Genomic DNA, 25,394 nt, shown 5'->3' on the forward strand with positions numbered 1-25,394 from the left:
GGACATTTGACCGGCAACATTTTAAATTTACCGGACATTTTAGAAATGTACCGGACCCATATGCATTGAGTGCGTAACCTGATTAGGGCGTACACCCAAAGCACTCAGAATGACAGAAATCTATGGTAATTTATCTTAACAGAACAGGCATGTCAAGGATGCAACGATGTGCGGTCATTCTTACCCAATTCTGATGTGCCCTTTGAACATGTTAAAATAACTGTCCACATTTACTTTTCCTCGGCCAACAAGACAAGTAAGGAACAGCAAAATCACTTGCCTATGTCAATCTACTATATTAGAAAAGTTTAGGCTACCTAGTCTATTGGTCAGTTCTTTGAGAAAGACATGTCATATTCCAAACAGACAGTTGTGGGACAATAGATCCCAAATTCAAACAAGCAGTAGGCCTGGGATACATAAAACAATATGTTAAAAAGCAACAGATCAGAACGTTTAGCTTAAAATGTTGATAAACTATTATTTCTTCACATTATAAGTGTAGCAATGCGCACAAGGCAGTAGACTATGCGGGAATGTGATTTCCATAATACAATTAGCAGGAAAACACAGTTGTCAAAAAGGCACTGCACATGCCAACAGTTTCATGTGACAGAGATGAAAATATCCATTTAGAAAGTGAGAAAATCCTCTAGGCTACTTTGAAGCAAGGAAAGACATGCCTCATAATATGTATTATGAGCTCTGACTACAAACATTTATTTGAACAGTCACACAACTAGGAATTCCAACTCGGGAACTCTTTCTAGAGTTCTGACTTTCCGACCTGGAGATCTCTGACGTCATGATTTCACATCGTATTTTCAGAGTTCCAAGATGTCTTGAAAGCACCACAAGATGCTGCAGCAGCAGCTCTAGCAGCGTCTGACAGATTTTCCACTTAAAGGCTCTGTATCTGTATGCTGTACGAGTGTGATAAAAAAGATGCATAACAAATATACTGTAAACGCGCTACACTAAATTAAACTAAATTATGCAAATAAACCAATAGACCGATAAGCATGACCAGTCAAATGTATTTCCATCAACTGGTATTTCCATCAATGAAATGATTGAGATTCACAATGAGATTTTTACCAATTTTATTTATTGGCTGTTTCATTTTTTTACCGGACAAAGGCCAGCTACTACCGGCTAACGGAAACCCTGGTAGGCAGGCAGGATTACTGAGACATATCATTGCTCCAGGTTCTGGACATCTGGCAGGTGTACTAGAGGAGAGCAGATCAGTGGAGCAGCTTTGACCACACTGGTAGGATTATCCAACGAGCCCAGATCCTTCCTGCATATCTCACAGGGTTACCCTACTCTAGACGCTGATTCAAGGTCAGTTCAGCGTTTCTCCTCCAAATGGTTGGTGTTAGGATTTGGGGAGGGTAATCCTTCCCAAATGATCCTAGATCTGTACCTACCGGGAAGCAGGTTCTACCCGGATCTCATAAAGCTGCATTGTATTCTGAAGGAACTCCCCTTACACATGGCCATGTATGTATGCATGTATGCATGTATGTGTGTGACCAGTGCAGCGCCACAGACAGCCATGCTGGGTGAAGAATGTGATGTGGCCAAAGACAAACAGGGGAAATCACCCCAACCTCCATGTCTATAGGCTGAACCCTCACAAGAGATGAGTAAAATAACACAAAATCCTCACTAACACAACACCCTCAGAGAGAGAGGGGAGAGGGAAAGGAAAGGAAGGAGAGAGACAGAAAGACAGAGAGAGGGGGAGAGAGGCAGAGAGTAAAGCGAGAGGGGAGTGGGAGAAAGAGACTGAACAGAATGATAAGCAGCTGAAGAGAAGAGAGGAGAGGAGAGGTGTATGTGTGTGCTGAGCAGTATTCCAGCCTGGTTTGGTTTAGAGCCTGAGTACTGACCACAGCACTAATACTTCTACTGTTGGTTAAGCTGCTCTGGGCAGGAAGGCAGGCGGGCTCAGCTGATCTGATCCCCCCCATCACACACACACACACCATCATATTGCGGGTAGAGGTTAGTGTTAACCACATACCTAGGATCAGCTTAGCCTTAACCATTACAGTGGAGTAGGACAACAACAAAACTAGGAGCAATTTCATCCCACCATCTCGTCAGTCCAGTTAGCCACAGAAGCGAACCCTAATGTCAGTAGATAGGACTTAAGAAATAATGTGTATTAGAGTGTATGCTGCTGTCTGTCAAAGAGCTTTTGGCCCACCCTTTAATGGTTCAAACAGCCGACCAATCATCCTGTTACAAATGTTTAGCAAACTTTTAGAACATTTTTGTTTCATCAAATACAAAGTTATTTTACAGAAAACAAAACATTTAGTATGCTTATAGGGAAAGGCACTCAACGTGCTCGGCACTGACACAAATGACTGATGATTGGCTGAAATAAATTGATAGTAAGAAGATTGTGGGAGCTGTTTTGTTAGACTTCAGTATAGTTTTGTCATTGATCATAACCTATTGCTGAAAAAACGTAGGTGTTTTGGATTTGCATCCTCTGCCTTATTGTGGATTGAGAGTTACCTATCTAATAGAACAGAGGATTTTCGTTCACGGAAGCCTCTCTCATGCAAATTCAGTTGAGTGTGGTGTACCGCAGGGCAGCCGGCTAGAGCCATTATTGTTTTGTTTTTACAAATGACCTTTCACTGACCTTGAATAAAGCCTGTATGTCTATGTATTCTGACAACTCAACAATATACACATTGGCTGCAAAGGTTTAAAAAAATAACAGACAGTTAACATAGAGCTCCAGTCAGTTTTAGAATGGATAACTATCAATAGACTGGTGCTAAATATAATATAAAATAAAAGCATAACTTTTGGACAAATCATTAGCTCAACGCTATACCTTGTTCAGCTCTAGTATTGAATAATGTGGCTATTGAACAAGTTGAGGAGACTAAACGGCTGTGTGTAACCATAGATAGCAAGCAACCATAGATGACTAAATGGAACTAACTCTCTGCCACCCCAGGTAACTCAAACTAGCAATAAAAACAGTACAAAAAAAACAGACAAAAGAACACTTTACTGCACAAAGGGGACTGTGAAGAGACACAGCCATTTTATAGATCTTGTATTGTAATTTGCACTGTACTTACTACAGTACCAGTCAAAAGTTTGGACACCTACTTTTCTTTATTTTTACTCATTTCTACATTGTAAAATAATAGTGAAGACATCAAAACTATGAAATAACACATATAGAATCATGTAGAAATCAAACAAGTGTTAAACAAATCAAAATATATTTGAGATTTTAGATTCTTCAAAATAGCCACCCTTTGCCTTGAATCTAACATCCAAACTTTTGACTGTTACTGTATATATACAGTGGGGAGATCAAGTATTTGATACACTGCCGATTTTGCAGGTTTTCCTACTTACAAAGCATGTAGAGGTCTACCAACCAGTAAGAATTCCGGCTTTCACAGACCTGTTAGTTTTTCAAGAAGCCCTCCTGTATTAACTGCACCTGTTTGAACTCGTTACCTGTATAAAAGACACCTGTCCATACACTCAATCAAACAGACTCCAACCTCTCCACAATGGCCAACACCAGAGCTGTGTAAGGACTTCAGGGCTAAAATTGTAGACCTGCACAAGGCTGGGATGGGCTACAGGACAATAGGCAAGCAGCTTGGTGAGAAGGCAACAACTGTTGGCGCAATTATTACAAAATGGAAGTTCAAGATGGCGGTTCATCACCCTCGGTCTGGGGCTCCATGCAAGATCTCACCTCATGGGGCATCAATGATCATGAGGAAGGTGAGGGATCAGCCCAGAACTACACGGCAGGACCTGGTCAATGACCTGAAGAGAGCAGGGACCACAGTCTCAAAGAAAACCATTAGTAACACACTACGCCGTCATGGATTGAAATCCTGCAGCGCACGCAAGGTCCCCCTGCTCAAGCCAGCGCATGTCCAGGTCTGTCTGAAGTTTGCCAATGACCATCTGGATGATCCAGAGGAGGAATGGGAGAAGGTCATGTGGTCTGATGAGAAAAAAATAGAGCTTTTGGGTCTAAACTCCACTCGCCGTGTTTGGAGGAAGAAGAAGGATGAGTACAACCCCAAGAACACCATCCCAACCATGAAGCACGGAGGTGGAAACATCATTCTTTGGGGATGCTTTTCTGCAAAGGGGATAGGACGACTGCACCGTATTGAGGGGAGGATGGATGGGGCCATGTATCGCGAGATCTTGGCCAACAACCTCCTTCCCTCAGTAAGAGCATTGAAGATGGGTCGTGGCTGGGTCTCCCAGCATGACCACGACCCGAAACACACAGCCAGGGCAACTAAGGAGTGGCTCCGTAAGAAGCATCTCAAGGTCCTGGAGTGGCCTAGCCAGTCTCCAGACCTGAACCCAATAGAAAATCTTTTGAGGGAGCTGAAAGTCCGTACTGCCCAGCAACAGCCCCGAAACCTGAAGGATCTGGAGAAGGTCTGTATGGAGGAGTGGGCCAAAATCCCTGATGCAGTGTATGCAAACCTGGTCAAGAACTACAGGAAACGTATGATCTCTGTAATTGCAAACAAAGGTTTTTGTCCCAAATATTAAGTTCTGCTTTTCTGATCAAATACTTATGTCATGCAATAAAATGCAAATTAATTACTTAAAAATCATACATTTCTGCACATGAGACATAAAAAGGTTATCATTAGGTTATCCTCTATTACAATAAAATATTGTCTCAATCTGTTTCGGTGTCCATATGACTGATTACATTGGCCCAAACCTCAAATGCAAATAGCAAGTTGAAACTGCTTGTTATCAGAGAGAAAGATGATGATCTTTCGTCTTTGATGTTGTGAGTGGCAGAGGGAGGGGCTTGGTGTCTGTGTGTGAAGGTGCACAGAACACAGAAGGAGAGAAAGAGACAAGCCCAAAAAGACAAACTCATAAAATTGGGGAAAAAATAAAAACCTTGATTCTTGTAATAGTCATTTGGAACATCGTGTTAAAACAAAATATTTTATTTATTTTTTGCCTTTTTCAGTCGTGTCTCATCACTGCAACTCCCCAACATGCTCGGGAGAGGAGAAGGTGGAGTCATGAGTCCTCCGAGACATGACCCGCCTAACCGCGCTATACCCGGAAGCCAGCCGCACCAATGTGTCGGCGAAAACACCATTCAACTGGCGACCGAGGTCAGCCCGCAAGCACCCGCACCCGCCACAAGGAGTCACTAGAGCGCGATGAGCCAAGTAAAGCCCTCACCGGCCAAACCCCAAATTGTGCGCAGTCCTATGGGACTCCCAGCCACAGCCAGTTGTGGTACAACCCGGGATTGAACCCAGGTCTGTAGTAATGCCTCTAGCACTGTGATGCAGTACCTTAGACCGCTGCGCCACTCGGGAGGCCCCATAAATTCAAATGTATCTAATTAATTTGACATATCGCCCAGCCCTAGTGTGTGTGTGTTACCTTGATCTGCTGTCTGCGCAGCATGGCCAGCTCTCTCATGTCTCTGAAGGGCTGTAGCAGGTAGTGGTAGAGTTGTGTTGTAGCCTCCAGTAACTCTCCATAGGCCTCATCCTCCTCTGGATACACCTGCAGCAGCTCCACCATACTCTCCATGGCCCGGTGCCTCTCCAGCAGCTACACTCCCACAAAGAAGATCATTAAACAATTCAGCAAAACATCAAAAATAAAAAGGAACCAAATAAAACATTTTAGCAGCCAGACTGGTTTAGGAGGATTAGAAGAAGAAACAGGAAGATATGGGGCAAAGTTTGAAGAAGTTTATTCTGTGCCTCTGAATACGGTATTATAGGAAAGGCGCTAACAATGGTCAAGAATAGCTCATATTTCAGACTGTGTTGAAACTAGTTCCATTGCTGATTCACAGGAGTAACTGGCACAGTGTGTGGTGGTCTCAGACCCAGCACCAGCACATACCATTTCATAATGGCTGTCTAAACAAAGAGCTCTTTCACCAGCTGCATAGAGAGAAAAAAAGTATTTACCAAAAGTTACAGTACTGGTAAAATGAGAAGGATTGAGCGTGTGTGCAGTGCACAAGCATACATGTGTGTGAGCATGTGTAAATGTTTATGTGTCTGTGGCCATTAAGGTTGAGAAATACTTGGGGAGACCTCTTCTACAATATGGTACTTAAATCGGTTTGCTCCGTTAATGACTAGATCATTCCAGACTGTGACATTTTTTTCCTTTATTTATGATATTATCGTAACATTCTCATTAAATAATCTTAGTACGGCAGGAAAGATAAGGTTTAATTCATTCATTTAGACTTCATTTTGAACAAACTGATACAGCTTAACTAATAAAACTGCACAGTTGTGATCTGTAACGTTCCAAGTGTATAGTCTTGCATTACACTATATATCATCAATGTCATTTCACGATAGTCAATTTAATCATATATCGGAACAACTAGGGTTTAATATTTTCCCGGTATTTGACAAAATGTTCCATCCCGAGAATAAATCACTTTTCTCCCAGGTAACCCGGTATTTCCTGCCAAAACCGTAAGTGTCATTCAAAAGCATAATAAAGCATTGATTAAAGCTTTGACCGAAAATTCAAGAGTGATGCTACTTCAGCCTGATGAGCCATACATTACATACATTTCTTTCCTTCCAGTTCTCTGCTGCCAATGACTGGAACAAACTGCAAAAATCACTGAAGCTGGAGACTCATATCTCCCTCACTAGCTTTAAGCACCAGCTGTCAGAGCAGCTCATAGATCACTGCACCTGTACATAGCTCATCTGTAAATATCCCATCCAACTACCTCATCCCCATACTGTATTTATTTATTTATCTTGCTCCTTCGCACCCCAGTATCTCTACTTGCACATTCATCTTTGCTAATGTAATTACTTCGCTACCATGGCCTATTTATTGCCTTACCTCTCTTATCCTACCTCATTTGCACACACTGTATATATACTTTTTCTACTGTATTATTGACTGTAAGTTTGTTTATTTCATGTGTAACTATGTGTTGTTGTATGAGTTGAACTGCTTTGCTTTATCTTGGCCAGGTCACCATGAGAACTGTAAATGAGAACTTGTTCTCAACTAGCCTACCTGGTTAAATAAAGGTGAAATAAATAAATAAAATAAAATAAATGTATGAGCCCCACATTAAAGACATTTAATGAGGCCACGCCCCAAAAAGCCTAAATAATTGTGCAGTTATCCAATACATTCAGTACAAGTCAAAAGTTTGGACACACCTACTCATTCCATTCATTTACTATGTTCTACACTGTAAAATAATTACTGAAGACATAAAAACTATGAAATAACACATATGGAATCATGTAGTAACCAAAAACTGTAAACAAATCTAAATATATTTAGATTTTTGAAAGAAGCCTTACATTGCCTTGATGACAGCTTTGCACATTCTTGGCATTCTCTCAACCAGCTTCACCTGGAATGCTTTTCCGACAGTCTTGAAGGAGTTCCCACATATGCTGAGCACTTGTTGGCTGCTTTTCCTTCACTCTTCAGTCCAACTCATCCCAAACCATCTCAATTGGGTTGAGGTCGGGTCATTGTGGAGGCCAGGTCATCTGACGCAGCACTCCATCACTCTCCTTCTTGGTCAAATAGCCCTCACACAGCCTGTAGGTGTTGAAAAACAAATTATAGTCCCACTAAGCGCAAACCAGATGGGATGGTGTATCGCTGCTGAATGCTGTGGTAGCCATGCTGGTTAAGTGTGCCTTGAATTCTGAATAAATCACAGTGTAAGCAGCAAAGCACCCCCACACCTCCTCCTCCATGCTTCACGGTGGGAACCACACATGTGGAGATCATCCATTCACCTAATCTGCATCTCACAAAGACAAGGCAGTTGGAACAAAAACATCTCAAATTTGGACTTATCAGACCAAAAGGACAGATTTCCTTTTTTGCTCATGCATTGCTCATGTTTCTTGGCCCAAGCAAGTCTCTTCTTCTAATTTGTGTCCTTTAGTAGTTTCTTTGCAGCAATTCGACCATGAAGGCCTGATTCACGCAGACTCCTCTGAACAGTTGATGTTGTGATGTGTCTGTTACTTGAACTCTGTGAAGCATTTATTTGGGCTGCACTTTCTGAGGCTGGTAACTCTAAATGACACCAATAGGAAGAAGATATTTGCTTGGGCCAAGAAACACAAGCAATGGACATTAGACCGGTGAGTCCAAATGTGAGATTTTTGGTTCCAACCGCCGTGTCCAACCGCCGTGTCTTTGTGAGACGCAGAGTAGGCGAACAGATGATCTCTGCATGTGTGGTTCCCCCGTGAAGTATGGAGGAGGTGTGATGGTGCTTTGCTGGTGACACAGTTGGTGATTTATTTAGAATTCAAGGCACACTTAACCAGCATGGCTACCACAGCATGCTGAAGCGATATGCCATCCCATCTGGTTTGCGCTTAGGACTATCATCTGTTTTTCAACAGGACAATGACTCAACACACCTCGAGGCTGTGTAAGGGCTATTTGACAAAGGAGAGTGATGAAGTGCTGCGTCAGATGACCTGGCCTCCACAATCACCCGACCTCAACCCAATTGGGATATTTTGGGATGAGTTGGACCGCAGAGTGAAGGAAAATTTAACCTACCTCTCAGGAGGCTGATTTGCAGCCAAAGACAAATAAATGGGTACGCAATACTTATTGAAAATGAAAAGACGCAATGTTCGCTCACCATAGTAGCCTAACGTATGCTGCCTTTTCCATGATGATTACATTTTTTGATTGGACCTCGACTCACATTGGTTGAGCAGACCGATATATAGTGTAATGCATTTATTCACCAGACACTGTTGTAAACTACAGTCTAATCATGTTAAAGTTCATTTCAGAATTGAAGTTAACTACCACGTGATTCTCCGCCCATGTAGACAGCCTACTCTATTTCAATGAGACCACACATACTAGGCACACTTGAACCCAGACACCCAACTAAGAGAGGTAGGCTACTGAAGTTGAAGCAGCAAATTCTGTGTTTGAATAATGCAAAAAATCTCATTTTAATACAATAGGTAGGCTAAAGCATACAAAGCAGAAAGATGATTGTTTCCAAATAATCTGCGGGACAACAAAAATATTTTCATCCCAAAATTGTCTGTCTGACCGACCCGCAGCATGGAGAATGCTGACCACACCTCAATGATCTCTTTTGGGAACCTCAAGAATGCAGCCCTCTACTAGGAACCACTCGTTTCAGTTCATACAGTACAACCCTCCTCCCTCAGTTCTCCCAGGTGTAATATTGAAAGGCTGCTGCTACATCACCAATCTAAGCAGTGAATAGCCTAACAGTACCCTTCTGCTCTGTCTGTCTGGTGTGGCTTGAAAAGAGAGGAGTCGCTGTGGATAGGATGAATAGGGGCTCTTAAGTTGTTAACCCTAGCCAGGTTTTCCATAGCCAGCCACACACACAGGTCCACTCTAGGGATCAGGGGCTAGAGACAGACACTGGTCAATTCAGCTCCAACACTGCTCCTACTGTTTACCTTGGCCAGGCATCTCCAAGGTAACCATAGACAGGCCAGCCCTGCACTTAGCTAAGAGAGGGCTGGCTGAGAGGGAGGGAGGGAGCTACTGTAGCACTAGAACAGTTGCATTAGGAAAGGGAAATGGGGATACCTAGTCACTTGTACAACTGAATGATTTCAACTGAAATGTGTCTTCTGCATTTAACCCAACACCTCGGAGTCAGAGAAGGTACAAGCTGCCAATAGGCATAAATGTAAACAATCCAGTATCAATGCAACCTTCCAGGCAAGAACGGAATATGTTGTCTGGTGAGTGACATTTTCTGTGACCTCTGACCCAACTGTGGTTAAGGCAGCCCTGGGCGCACAAATTGACGAATGACCGAGTGTGTATGTGTTTGTTGTAGTTGATTTCTGGCCAGAGCTCACATATAACTACAGTGATTGGCTGGCTCTCTTTATAACAAACATCCCTGATTGGCTGGGAAAGAGTAGCAAAAAACTTCTGATTGGTGGAGAATCCACAAAGTACAGACGACCATCGCAAGGTAAACTTAAAAGCGCAGTGGGAACATGAGTGAGCAATTATGATCACACACACACACACACAAAGGGTAATTAGAATCGTACTAATAACAATTGTACACCAGAGGGAACTTATCAAGCCTAACTCTACCAGTCTATCAGTGTGAAATCTGCCTGGTCTTCATAGTGTAATGCCAGTAGGCCTGGTTGTCAGGAAACAGCCTTCCAATGATGTGAACAGCAGTCCTTCCTTTGAAAGATCACATCACTTCAGAGTTCACATTAGTCAGTTGTTAGCTATTTATGCGCTACGGAAAATTACAAAATGAGACATGTGGCAAAAGTCTGCAATTTCTCACACTGGGCGTGTGTGTGTGTGTGTGTGTGTGTGTGTGTGTGTGTGTGTGTGTGTCGAACAACATACATTCTATTCCATCTGGACAAGAGGCATACCTATGTAAGAATGCTGTTCATCGACGACAGCTTAGCATTTAACACCCCCTAAACTCATCAATAAGCTCTAGACCCTGGGTCTCGACCCCACCCTGTGCACCTGGGTCCTGGACTTTGACGGGCCGCCCCCAGGTGGTGAGAGTAGGAAACAACATTTCCACCCCGCTGATCCTCAACACTGGGGCCCCACAAGGGTGGTTCTCAGCCCCCTACTTTACTCCCTGTTCACCCATGACTGCGTGGCAATGCACGCCTCCAACTCAATCATCAAGTTTGCAGACGACATTACAGCGGTAGGCTTGATTACCAACAACAACGAGACGGCCTACAGGGAGGAGGTGAGGGAGCTCAACATCAAACAAAAAAAGGGAGATGATCGTGGACTTCAGGAAACAGCAGTGGGAGCATCCCCCATCCGCATCGAGAGGACAGTAGTGGAGAAGGTAGAAAGTTTTAAGTCCCTCAGCGTACACATCAAGGACAGACTGAAATGGTTCACCCAAACAGACAGCGTGGTGAAGAAGGTGCAACAGGAGGCTGAAGAAATTTGGCTTGTCACCTAAAACACTCAAAAACTCTTACAGATAAACAATCGAGAGCATCCTGTCGGGCTGTATCACCGCCTGGTACGGAAACTACTCCACCTACAACCGTAAGACTCTCCAGAGGGTAGTGTGGTTTGCAAACTACCTGACCTCCAGGAGACCTACCGCACCAGATCATCAAGGACAACAACCACCCGAGCCACTGCCTGTTCTCCCCGCTATCATCCAGAAGGCGAGGTCAGTACAGGTGCATCAAAGCTGGGACCGAGAGACTGAAAAACAGCTTCTATCCCAAGGCCATCAGACTGTTAAACAGCCATTGTTAACACCGAGAGGCTGCTGCCAACATACAAACTCAAATCTCTGGCCACTTTAAAAAATGGATGTAATAAAGGTATCACTAGTCACTTTAAATAATGCCACTTTAATAATGTTGACATATCATACATTACTCATCTCATATGTACAGTTGAAGTCAGAACTTTACATACACCTTAGCCAACTACATTTAAACTGTTTTTCACAATTCCTGACATTTAATCCTAGTAAAAATTCTCTGTCTTAGGTCAGTTAGGATCACAACTTTATTTTAAAAACGTGAAATATCAGAATAATAGTAGAGAGAATGATTTACTTCAGCTTTTATTTATTTCATCACATTCCCAGTAGGTCAGAAGTTTACATACACTCAATTAGTATTTGGTAGCCTTGCCTTTAAATTGTTTAATTTGGGTCAAACGTTTCAGGTAGCCTTCCACAAGCTTCCCACAATAAGTTGGGTGAGTTTTGGCCCATTCCTCCTGACAGAGCTTGTGTAGCTGAGTCAGGTTTGTAGGCCTCCTTGATCGCACACGCTTTTTCAGTTCTGACAACAATTTTTCTATGGGATTGAGGTCAGGGCTTTGTGATGGCCATTGTCCATTTGGAAGACCCATTTGCGACCAAGCTTTAACTTCCTGACTGATGTCTTAAGATGTTGTTTCAACATATCCACAGAATTTTCCTTTCTCATGAGACCATCTATTTTGTGAGGTGCACCAGTCCCTCCTGCAGCAAAGCACACCCACAACATGATGCTGCCAACCCGTGCTTCACGGTTGGTATGTGTGTTCTTCGGCTTGCAAGCCTCCCCCTTATTCCTCCAAACATAACAATGGTCATTATGGCCAAACAGTTCTATTTTTGTTTCATCAGACCAGAGGACATTTCTCCAAAAAGTACCATCTTTGTCCCCATGTGCAGTTGCAAACCGTAGTCTGCCTTTTTTTATTGCGGTTTTGGAGCAGTGGCTTCTTCCTTGCTGAGCGAACTTTCAGGTTATATCGATATAGAACTCGTTTTACTGTGGATATAGATACTTTTGTACCTGTTTCCTCCAGCATCTTTACAAGGTCCTTTGCTGTTGTTCTGGGAATGATTTGCACTTTTTGCACCAAAGTACGTTCAGCTCTAGGAGGCAGAACGCGTCTCCTTCCTGAGCGTTATGACGGCTGCGTGGTCCCATGGTGTTTATACTTGCATACTATTGTTTGTACAGATGAACGTGGTACCTTCAGGCATTTGGAAATTGCACCCAAGGATGAACCAGACTTGTGGAGGTCTACAAAAACAATTCTGAGGTCGGTTGATTTGTTTTGATTTTCCCATGATGTCAAGCAGAGGCACTGAGTTTGAAGGCATTGAATTACATCCACAGGTACAAATAATCTGTCTGTAAACAATTGTTGGAAAAATTACTTGCGTCGATAGGTGTCCTAACCGACTTGCATTAACATCTGCTAACCATGTGTATGTGACCAATAATATTTGATTTGTAAATGTGTGCACATTTGAGCGCATGGAACTTTGCATACAATCATCCACACATCAACTGAAACCAGGCAGGTACTGTTGCTGCTATTATAATAGCAAGCCTACCAAGTGAGTTTGCTTATTTTGCTTTGGGTACAAGTTGGCCATAGACACAGACCTAGGATCAGTTTCCCTCCCCCAACCCTTATGTAACCATTAAGGGGGAGTGAGGAATGCAAAACTCACCTTAGATCAGTGTCTAGGAAGAAGCAACATCAAAGCCGCTTAACTTAGCTACAGGTCGTAAAATGTGCAGTTCCGCAGGCCCTCTCACACACTACCTTCAATTACCTTTGACCCAAAGCCTGGGTCCCTGCCCTGAATGGTGGGGGAGATGTGTATGGGCTAATTTGAACTAATCCTCAATGCTGCAGTTGGAGTCTAACGGCCAGTGTCTGACATGCTAACTCCCCATGACTAACACACACACACACACACACACACACACACACACACACACACACACACACACACACACACACACACACATTATTAAATCCCTTCAGGAATATAGGGCATACTTGCTTTGACCCTGCTAGGCAGGGGGCTAAAACCCAAGGCAATCAACCAGAGCTGTCCCTTTACAGTTATGCCACTCAACTCAGCAACACTCAACAGACAAGCTCTCATATAGCTTACTATTTTACATACAGAGAATGAAATCCTGTGCAGGGAAGAAAAGATGAAAAGCTATAGATAGCTATTGAAGCTGTATCTTTGGCTGTACAGATATAAAGACTTCTCAGGCGTAATGGGGTGTGGAGGTCTGAGGGAAGGGAGGTCTGAGGAAAACTCACTTAATTACAGGAGCATAGTAGACTTTTACAGAATGGGAGTTTCCATCTTACTGTTAAAGGCCATGTTGCAAGTTACATTTTCCAATATAAATAGAACATACACCCAGTCTCATGGCAAAAAGAAATATGAATATACGTAGTATTGTTTTTCCGGCCAGCTAAAGAAAAAGATGTGTGAAGCACGTGCGCTAGTAAGCAACGTTCCCTCATGTGCATGACACAGCCTGTGATTTTGCCTGTGACGGTCGTTCAGGTGAAGATTCTGAAGCTGACTGGGGAAAAATTACAAAATTCTAAGTAATACCACTTTGAAGTAACGGAACAACAGAACTTGCGTTCTAGATGTGACGGAAATGGACATGCATTTTTGGGAGAACGGACACATCAGCAAATGTCTGTGAAGCTCAAGGTCTTAGGGTAAAATATTAATAGCCACTTTGAAAGTAATGCTTGGCTACACACAAAAACAATGAAAAAAATGACAAATCATATATACTTCAGAGAGGAAAATGTACTGCTATGGATATGAAACTGTGCAAAATGAGTGGTTATATACTAAAGATTTATTCACCAAACGTCATCATAATACTGTTGTTGTCATCTGAAAATCCAGTGTACCTCAAAAGAGCCAGGAAATCACCAGTATCTTGAATAGTTATTGCATAGGATATCAAAGTGGTCCCATCTTAACCAACCATAAATGCACAAAATGTGCTAAAACATGCATTTACAAATCTTTTTTTGAAAATGTCTATTTTCATTGCGAATTAGAGTGCTGCATACTTCCCTGCACTCCATTTTAAATGTATAATGTTTTCATAATTTCATTCTAGATCATTAAATGAAATGTTTTATTTAAAATATTAAATGTTATTATCAATCACCTACTGAGTAACAGAATAAACATACAAAAACTCAATTCAACTTTTTTTTTACAAACTCATGCTTTGTATTAATTTCACACCATTCAATCTGCCAGCACATGCTCTACGGAAATGGTACCTCCTCTCCGTTGTCCAAACCTTGTTGTCCTTGGCTGGCAAGATGTACACAAATCCTGTGTGGTCATTTCTCCTAAAGAACTGCATTTCAACAGCATCAGTCAGTCTTTATCCGTTACCAGTCCCACAAACTGCCTGTATATACACTGAGTTTACCAAACATTAAGAACACCTTCCTAATATTGACTTGCACTATGCACTGAACTTGTCTGATGCTTTAAGCATACTGTTTGATTAAATAATTAAGACACCCAAATGACTCAAGAAAGAACCCGATGGTTACACTGTGTTAAAAAATGACAGCGAGTGCCTGTGTGACTGGCGCACGTTGTCCCACTCTCCTCCCGACTGCAGCAAAAAGGCACCTCAGCACAACAAGTGTTTATTGCGCTGTCCGTGATAAAGCTGCAACATAATTTTAGCCATTTAGTTTCTTACTTGTTCCTGACTGAAAAGTTCTGTTACCGAAATCCCTAATTTGTTTATGAAAAATATTCCCTATTCCCTCAACTCTTGCTCTCTTTACGTGAAACAGGTAAGCATCGCATGCATGTGACCAATAGGGCCTAACCTATAGCCTATCATAATCAAATCGCTAAATTGGTTATAACAAATTCCGAACACAGTAATGTCGACAGGAAAATGAATGCAGAGGACGTGAAAAAGAAACGGGTTGAATGTTTACTTGTTGCTCAGGACAGGAGGGAAAGGGTAAGTCAGATCTGTGGAAAACATTTCACTTAGTTGTGGAAACTACTGGATATCAAGAAAAAGGGAGGGTATAGGAGCAAGTCTAGCGTGAGTTTGATGTGTGCCAAACAGCTGTTAGATTACAATATTATTATTATTTCTGACCATTTGGAAGTGTAAACACTCAATCAATAAGTGTACGAGAGATTCTGTATAAAAAAATATTTAAAAAAGATAAAGCCTTTACTGCAGCAGACTAAAAACAGTTGCATGCATTCGTGAATGTATTTATTGTTTAGGCTAATTATTCAAAGCTCCCTTTGTTATTTAATTTTTAAACTAAAATGCTTGATTGCATTTCAATGCATGAATGTCTCATATGCTGTGTGGTGGCATGAATGAATGAATGATTGATACAGTAGCCTATAAATTGAAATTACAGGCCTCAGTAAATTACGGTATTAAGACCAAACAGGACGCGCTCTTAGGCCTACAACTCGATGGTGGTTGTACAAGGCTGCTATACAAAGCCTACTAATGATAACGACATGATAACGACATTACTGATGACATTACTTCATTACATTACTAATGATGATCATAATAATAATTGTAATAACAATAAAGAGATCAAGAAAAAGGAGAGTATAGGAGCGATTACAATATTATTTTCCTGCCTGTTTGGAACAGTGTAAACACTAAATAAATGACTAGTAACAGCAGTCTGTTCTAACAAAAACAATGGTAAAGTCTTTAATACAGCATAGCGAAGATTAACAACACCCGAATAGGTAAAATTGCTTTACCCAACATTTTCCCGTTGCATGAGGCATGGTGCTCACGAAGGCTGTTAAACTAACACTCAAACAGGCAACATCTGTCTTATTTCTGTAGATATATATGGATTACTTATAAAGCCAGGCACATTAAAAGTTGGGCTATTGATTATAGACCTCCATTTTCTTAGACAATTAGTCTAAGCCAAGGGCTGTTTCCTCCTCTCTGCTGCCGCCCCCGATGCATTCTTCTAATCCCAATATGCTGGTTAATTTTTCCATTATCCACATAGCAACATAGGGAAAGGCACCAATTCTACGGCGCACTAAAGATTATGTTTCAGAACCGTGGACAGTGGCTGTATCCAACGCGGGAGAAAGCGCATGTTATAAAATAATATTAGATTTATTAGTGCTGCACCATTATTTTAACATAATATAGCCATATACAATTTCAGTATCACATCTTAGAGTGATGGACTGTGCCATCCCCGCGGCCTCTGCAATGGATAGGAGTCCACTGAGACAGGCGCAAATCAGGAGTATTGTGCACCATAAAAAATATATATTGTAACTGCTCTATTTAAGAAATCTCGGTCGACCAACAGCCTATCGACCAAACAATCTACCAGTCGACTACATGGGGTCAGCCCTAATGGTGATACACATCTTCTTCAAGCTTCCTGACTGACTACTTCAGTGGTTCCCGGATGCAAGGGCCTTACCTGGGAGTACAACAACAGTCTCGCAGTCACTCTGTCAACATGTATTTGATGTAACCACTCAAATTAATACAAACTGCTACAGACGCAAGCACCGACATATTCACTTTTTGCCATTCTTTAGTCATGTGGGATATATATTTTAGTTGAGACACCTGTATGATATACATTAATAAAAATGCATTCACTCTGGACATGAGACTTTATTTTAGACATTTTAAATCATAAGCTCTAAGTGTATTTGTCTTGATGTTTAAGTTATTACAGAAGTAAGTACAATTTTGAAGACCAACATGCTATGAAAAAGTTATTGTTTTGTAATCTTACAATAAAACAAAAATTAGTTGATATACAAAACTTTATTTCATTTGGTCATCCACAAAATGTGGGCATTGAAAGTCTGCGGATAGCTGAAAACAGGATGGCAGGTGTTTTGATGTGCTGCTCTAGAGTTCGATAGCCCAGCAGACTCACCTAGAGGAAAGGAGGATGGACATGTGTTAGTTATGATAAAAGTCTGGGAGACTTTTACAGGGAGGAGACAGCATGGTCCCGTGTGGCTCAGTTGGTAGAGCATGGCACTTGCAACGCCAGGGTTGTGGATTTGATTCCCATGGGGGACCAGTACAAATTAAAATGTATGCTCTCACTATGGTAAATTGCTCTAGATAAGAGCATTTGCTCAATGACTAAAAATGTAAAAGCATGAAGTAAATCCAATCCAACCATTGGTCCTGGATAATATGTTAGCAACACACAAGCAGACTGCCATAGTGAAGGAGGTTTACATAGTGCATCAAGTATACTATTATGAGTGGCGCATATTTCTCTGTGCTCTGAAGAGATCGCAGGTACTTGTTCAGAAGGCTCTGCAGGTCCTTGGACCAGTCGGTCTCTTAAGCACCTGGTTAGAGCCATTGACCGTTCTCTGGCATTTATGATGCCGGCTTCTCCACTTAGTATTAGCTCTTGAAATAGTATAATGCAATGTAAAGGAAAATGTAATATTACTTACTAGCATAGAGTGCTCCATGTTCCTGCTGATAGCAAGCCTCAACCTGGATGCAGAGAAATGTCCTGCCTTAGATTATGTTTGCATCTATCTCCACCAGGCTCCAATAAATCAGATTACAATCCAGCGGATTAACAAACAAAATTGGTACCTGTATTTAGGATTCATGTATCAGTTTGCCTACTTCATGATCATTCCTGTAAATTTCAATAGAGTGGTCATCACTAGTTACTACAAACACAAGTCATACACCCTGCCTATTTCTACAATTTATCTTCTTAAAATCTGATTTTAAACCTAAACCTACCCTAACCACACTGCTAACCTTACACCTAACCTTAAATTTAGGTTAAACCTTAAAGAATGTTTTCATGCATTTTTACAATTTGGCCAATTTTTACTTTGTGGTAACTAATATGCACGCCATTTTGTGACAATGGTTACGACAAATATGAATTTATAGCGAAGCTATTATTTATATTATGGCACCACGTATCATTTCACACAAAAATCATGACATCGCAGACAACATGCTCCTTATTTGACTATAGTTTAGCTGCAAGCTTAGCCACATGCACCCTGTGATTGAGGCCAGGATAATTTTGCAACCAAACTGCTTCAAATAGGGTGATTAGCCTAAGTAGCTAGCTAGCTAAATGACAACCCTATTAATTCTAGAAGTATCGACTCTATTGCTTAATTCAAAAAGTAGGCTTCAACTCCTAGTTACATCTGTAGGCACTAATGTGAGCTAGATAGCCAACATGCATTGTTTCTGACTTGCCACAAACCTGGTTACTTCACATCTGACAGATATTTAGCTACTGTAGCTAGCTAGATAATAATGGTTTATGGTAATTGTAGTTATTTAATTATCTAGCTAGCTAACTAGATAAGTGTAAAACGCAGATAGCTAGCTAGCTAACCAATTAGGCAGTTATCAAAAACACTCACTCGTTAACTTACCATACTTTTCTGACCAACTAGACATTACTTTAGCCAACCTCGGCCGACTGCTTATTGCCTACTCCATTCTCTAGGTCTTCTTCTAAAAACAATGACTATAGTTTGTGCTTTATTTTCAAAAGAAACCCACTCTCACACTGCCATCTGGTGCAGCCAGGCAATCAATGGCTCAGCGTTCCAAAAATACACCTGAATCTGAAAAAGTACACCTGAAGCATGAACAATGTTCTATTTCATATTTGTATGATCCGCGTGCAGCCCAGAAATATACAGTGCCTTCGGAAATTATTCTGACACACATTTTGTTATGTTACAGCCTTATTCTAAATTGGATGAAATACAAAAGAAATCCTAAGCATTCGACACACAATACCCCATAATGACTAAGTGAAAACATTTTTTTATCAATTTTTGCAAATGTATAAAAATAAAATAACACAGAAATAACATAGTTACATAAGTATTCAGACCCGTTGCTATGAGACTCAAAATTGAGCTCAGGTGGATCCTGTTTCCATTGATCATCTTTGAGATGTTTCTACAACTTGATTGGAGTCCACCTGTGGTAAATTTAATTGATTGGACATGATTTGGAAAGACACACACCTGTCTATATAAAAGGTCCCACAGTTGACAGTGCATGTCAGAGCAAAAACGAAAAAGTTTGGAAGCACCAAGACTCTTCCTAGAGCTGGCCACCTGGCCAAACTGAGCAATCGGGGGAGAAAAACCTTGGTCAGGGAGGTGCCACGGTACCCGACTGTAACTCTGAGAGAGCTCTAAGGTTCCTCTGTGGAGATGGGAGAACCTTCCAGAAGGACAACCATCTCTGCAGCACTCCACCAATCAGGCCATTATGCTAGAGTGGACAGACGGAAGCCACTCCTCAGTAAAAGGCAGCCCGCTTGGAGTTTGCCAAAAGGCACCTAAAGGACCCTCAGACCATGAAAAACAAGATTGAACTCTTTAGCCTGCATGCCAAGGTCACATCTGGAGGAAACCTGGCACCATCTCTACAGTAAAGCATGGTGGTGGCAGCATCATGCTGTGGGGGTGTTTTTCAGCGGGAGCGACTGGGAGACTAGTCAGGATTGAGGCAAAGATGAACAGCGCAAAGTAATGAGAGATCCTTGATGAAAACCTGCTCCAGAGCTCTCAGGACCTTCCAACAGGACAACTTTTTATTTAACTAGGCAAGTCAGTTAAGAACATATTCTTATTTACAATGACGGCCTACATCGGCCAAAACCGGACGACGCTGGGACAATTGTGTGCCGCCCTATCAGACTCCCAATCTCGTCCGGTTGTGATACAACCTGGATTCGAACCGGGGTGTCTGTAGTGACGCCTCAAGCACTGAAATGCAGTGTCTTAGACCACTGTGCCACTTGGGCGCCCCGACAATGACCCGAAGCACACAGCCAAGACAGCGTAGGAGCAGCGCCGGGACAAGTCTCTGAATATCCTTGAGTGGTCCAGCCTGAGCCTGAACATCTCTGGAGAGACCTGAAAATAGCTGTGAAGAAACACCCATTTCCAACCTGACAGGGCAAGAATGGGAGAAACTCCCCAAATACAGGTGTGCCAAGCTTGTAGTGTCATACCCAAGAAGACTCAAGGCTGTAATTGCTGCCAAAAGTGCTTCAACAAAGTACTGAGTAAAGGGTATGAATACTTATGTAAATTTGATGTTTGTTTCAATCTTTAAAAAACGCTTTTTTAAACTGTTTTTGCTTTGTCATCATGGGGTATTGTATGTATATTGACGAGAGAAAATAACAATTTAATCAATTTTAGAATAAGGCTGTAACGTAACCTAACATAATGTGAAAAAGTGAAGGGGTCTGAATACTTTTCGGAGCCACCAGATAATTGATTCTCTCCGATTTACAATGTCGGATAAAAAAAAAAGTGACATCAGATTCAAACGTATGTACATTTGAAGTCAGAAGTTTACATACACCTTAGCCAAATGCATTTAAACTCTGTTTTTCACAATTCCTGACATTTACTCCTAGTAAAAATTCCCTGTTTTAGGTCAGTTAGGATGACTACTTTATTTTTTACTTTTTATTTTACCCCCCTTTCTCCCCATTTTTGTGGTATCCAATTGTTAGTAGCTACTAACTTGTCTCATCGCTACAATTCCTGTACGGGCTCGGGAGAGACGAAGGTTGCCCTCGCTAGAAGCATGTGTTTCAGACATAAGGAAGTGGATGGCTGCAAACTTTCTACTATTAAACTCGGACAAAACAGAGATGCTTGTTCTAGGTCCCAAGAAACAAAGAGATCTTCTGTTGAATCTGACAATTAATCTTAATGGTTGTACAGTCGTCTCAAATAAAACTGTGAAGGACCTCGGCGTTACTCTGGACCCTGATCTCTCTTTTGAAGAACATATCAAGACCATTTCGAGGACAGCTTTTTTCCATCTACGTAACATTGCAAAAATCAGAAACTTTCTGTCCAAAAATGATGCAGAAAAATTAATCCATGCTTTTGTCACTTCTAGGTTAGACTACTGCAATGCTCTATTTTCCGGCTACCCGGATAAAGCACTAAATAAACTTCAGTTAGTGCTAAATACGGCTGCTAGAATCCTGACTAGAACCAAAAAATGTGATCATGTTACTCCAGTGCTAGCCTCTCTACACTGGCTTCCTGTCAAAGCAAGGGCTGATTTCAAGGTTTTACTGCTAACCTACAAAGCATTACATGGGCTTGCTCCTACCTACCTCTCTGATTTGGTCCTGCCGTACATACCTACACGTACGCTACGGTCACAAGACGCAGGCCTCCTAATTGTCCCTAGAATTTCTAAGCAAACAGCTGGAGGCAGGGCTTTCTCCTATAGAGCTCCATTTTTATGGAACGGTCTGCCTACCCATGTCAGAGACGCAAACTCCGTCTCAACCTTTAAGTCTTTACTGAAGACTCATCTCTTCAGTGGGTCATATGATTGAGTGTAGTCTGGCCCAGGAGTGGGAAGGTGAACGGAAAGGCTCTGGAGCAACGAACCGCCCTTGCTGTCTCTGCCTGGCCGGTTCCCCTCTTTCCACTGGGATTCTCTGCCTCTACCCTGTTACGGGGGCTGAGTCACTGGCTTGCTGGGGCTCTCTCTTGCCGTCCCTGGGGGGGGTGCGTCACCTGGGTGGGTTGATTCACTGTTTGGGTTGCCCCCCCCTCTTGGGTTGTACCGTGGCGGAGATCTTTGTGGGCTATACTCGGCGGCCTTGTCTCAGGATGGTAAGTTGGTGGTTGAAGATATCCCTCTAGTGGTGTGGGGGCTGTGCTTTGGCAAAGTGGGTGGGGTTATATCCTTCCTGTTTGGCCCTGTCCGGGGGTGTCCTCGGATGGGGCCACAGTGTCTCCTGACCCCTCCTGTCTCAGCCTCCAGTATTTATGCTGCAGTAGTTTATGTGTCGGGGGGCTAGGGTCAGTTTGTTATATCTGGAGTACTTCTCCTGTCCTATTCGGTGTCCTGTGTGAATCTAAGTGTTCGTTCTCTAATTCTCTCCTTCTTTCTTTCTCTCTCTCTCGGAGGACCTGAGCCCTAGGACCATGCCCCAGGACTACCTGACATGATGACTCCTTGCTGTCCCCAGTCCACCTGGCCATGCTGCTGCTCCAGTTTCAACTGGCCTGGGCCCTAGGACCATGTCCCAGGACTACCTGACATGATGACTCCTTGCTGTCCCCAGTCCACCTGGCCATGCTGCTGCTCCAGTTTAAACTGTTCTGCCTTACTATTGTTCAACCATGCTGGTCATTTATGAACATTTGAACATCTTGGCCACGTTCTGTTATAATCTCCACCCGGCACAGCCAGAAGAGGACTGGCCACCCCACATATGCTCTCTCTAATTCTCTCTTTCTTTCTCTCTCTCGGAGGACCTGAGCCCTAGGACCGTGCCCCAGGACTACCTGACATGATGGCTCCTTGCTGTCCCCAGTCCACCTGACTGTGCTGCTGCTCCAGTTTCAACTGTTCTGCCTTATTATTATTCGACCATGCTGGTCATTTATGAACATTTGAACATCTTGGTCATGTTCTGTTATAATCTCTACCCGGCACAGCCAGAAGAGGACTGGCCACCCCACATAGCCCGGTTCCTCTCTAGGTTTCTTCCTAGGTTTTGGCCTTTCTAGGGAGTTTTTCCTAGCCACCGTGCTTTTACACCTGCATTGTTTGCTGTTTGGGGTTTTAGGCTGGGTTTCTGTACAGCACTTTGAGATATCAGCTGATGTACGAAGGGCTATATAAATACATTTGATTTGATTTGATTTGAAGGTTGAAAGTCATGTGTCCTCCAATACACAACCCAACCAAGCCGAAACACCATGCACCTGGCAACCGTGCACTGCGCCCGGCCCCCTTTTTCCGCGATGAGACAAGGATATCCCTACCGGCCAAGCCCCCTCAACAGTTCTAACCCGGACGACACTACGCTGGTTACGGCAGAGCCTGGGCACGAACCCAGAGTCTCTGGTGGCACAGCTTGCACTGCAGTACAGCACCCTTAACCACTGTGCCACCCGGGAGACCCTCCCTTATTTTAATAATGTGAAATGTCAGAATAATAGTAGAGAGAATGACTTATTTCAGCATTTCTTTCTTTTGTTCATCACATTCCCAGTGAGTCAGAAGTTTACATGCAAACAATTTAAAGGCAATGCTACCAAATACTATTTGTTTAACTTGGGTCAAACGTGTCAGGTAACCTTCCACAAGCTTCCCACAATAAGTTGGGTGAATTTTGGCCCATTCCTCCTGACAGAACTGGTGTAACTGAGTCAGGTTTGTAGGCCTCCTTGCTCGCACATGCTTTTTCAATTCTGCCCACAAATTTTCTATAGGATTGAGGTCGGGGCTTTGTGATGGCCCACTACAAAACCTTGACTTTGTTGTCCTTAAGTCATTTTGACACAACTTTGCAAGTATGCTTGGGTCATTGTCCATTTGGAAGACCCATTTGCGACCAAACTTTAACTTCCTGACTGATGTCTTGAAATTTTGCTTCAATATATCCACAGAATGTTCCTTCCTTACAAAGCCATCTATTTTGTGAAGTGCACCAGTCCCTCCTGCAGCAAAGCACCCCCACAACATGATGCTGCCACCTAGTGCTTCACGGTTGGGATGGTGTTCTTCGGCTTGCAAGCCTCCCCCTTTTTCCTCCAAACATAACGATGGACATCATGGCCAACAGTTCTATTTTTGTTTCATCAGACCAGAGGACATTTCTCCAAATATACCATCTTTGTCCCCATGTGCAGTTGCAAACCGTAGTCTGGATTTTTGACGAGGTTTTGGAGCAGTGGCTTCTTCCATGCTGAGCGGCCTTTCAGGTTATGTCGATATAGGACTCGTTTTACTGTGGATATAGATACTTTGTACCTGTTTCCTCCAGCATCTTCACAAGGTCCTTTGCTGTTGTTCTGGGATTGATTTGCACTTTTCGCACCAAAGTACGTTCATCTCTAGGAGACAGAACGCGTCTCCTTCCTGAGCGGTATGACGGCTACGTGGTCCCCATGGTGTTTATACTTGCGAACAGTTGTTTGTACAGTTGAACGTGGTACCTTCAGGAGTTTGGAAATTGCACCCAAGGATGAACCAGACTTTGAAGGTAGGCATTGAATTACATCCACAGGTACACCTCCAATTGACTCAAATTATGTCAATTAGCCTATCAGAAGCTTCTAAAGCCATGACATCATTCTTTTTGAATTTTCCAAGCTTTTTAAAGGCACAGTCAACTTAGTGTATGTAAACGTCTGACCCACTGGAATTGTGATACTGTGAATTATAAGTTAAATAATCTGTCTGTAAACAATTGTTGGGAAAATTACTTGTGTCATGCACAAAGTTGATGTCCTAACCGACATGCCAAAACTATAGTTTAACAAGAAATTTGTGGAGTGGTTGAAAAACGAGTTAATGACTCCAACCTGGGGATCCCTGAGAAAGTAGCCTATTTTTTTCTTCCCGGTACAGATGACCTCCAGTAATAACCTTCATGGTAATAAAATAAAATAATACAAGTATTTTCCATGTTGTAGCCTACTTTGGATGTTCTTGTTGACAAATTATATTGATGTTGTGATGGTTCTGTTTAGGCTATTTAGACTAGATTATTGCTCTATTCCAATCAATTCTACAAATGTTTGGGACAGTGCTGCTATCTCTTCTCAAACAGTGCAGCCCTCAACTGAATCATTTTGAATATTTGCCATTGTTATCAGAGTGCAGGGAGGCAGACACAGACAAACAGGCAGGGCAGATGTTGTGATAAGGACAGAGTGCGTTAACCCAGTAATTCTCTGACTAGTGTCCTTGCTGTTCCCATGATCTTCTCACTATCAGCATGGAGGCCTGTAAAACGTGTCCCTCTGTCTCCCCTCATTGACATGATCACCTACAGAATGACTGACAGAGGTCTGCTTCTGAATGTGAACATTCCACTCAATCCGCTGTGACATTCTCATCATCGCCCACAGCCTGAGGCTACTGTACTGAACTGTCAGAGGGAGCCATTGTGTGTCCATTGAGTTGCTGCTCTCCCTG

General features: G+C 42.5%; 1 protein-coding gene across 1 annotated transcript in view; it reads right to left on the minus strand.

Annotated features, from left to right (window-relative positions):
* The window catches only part of LOC118387427 (junction-mediating and -regulatory protein-like), a 67,199-nt gene that overhangs the window by 22,875 nt on the left and 18,930 nt on the right, over positions 1–25,394 (minus strand). Inside the window, 1 exon segment of the mRNA XM_052525569.1 lies at positions 5,449–5,622. Within this exon segment, the coding sequence (XP_052381529.1) occupies positions 5,449–5,622 (174 nt within the window).

This window comes from Oncorhynchus keta, chromosome 9 (genome assembly GCF_023373465.1).
Source record: "Oncorhynchus keta strain PuntledgeMale-10-30-2019 chromosome 9, Oket_V2, whole genome shotgun sequence".
NCBI classification, from domain to species: domain Eukaryota; kingdom Metazoa; phylum Chordata; class Actinopteri; order Salmoniformes; family Salmonidae; genus Oncorhynchus; species Oncorhynchus keta.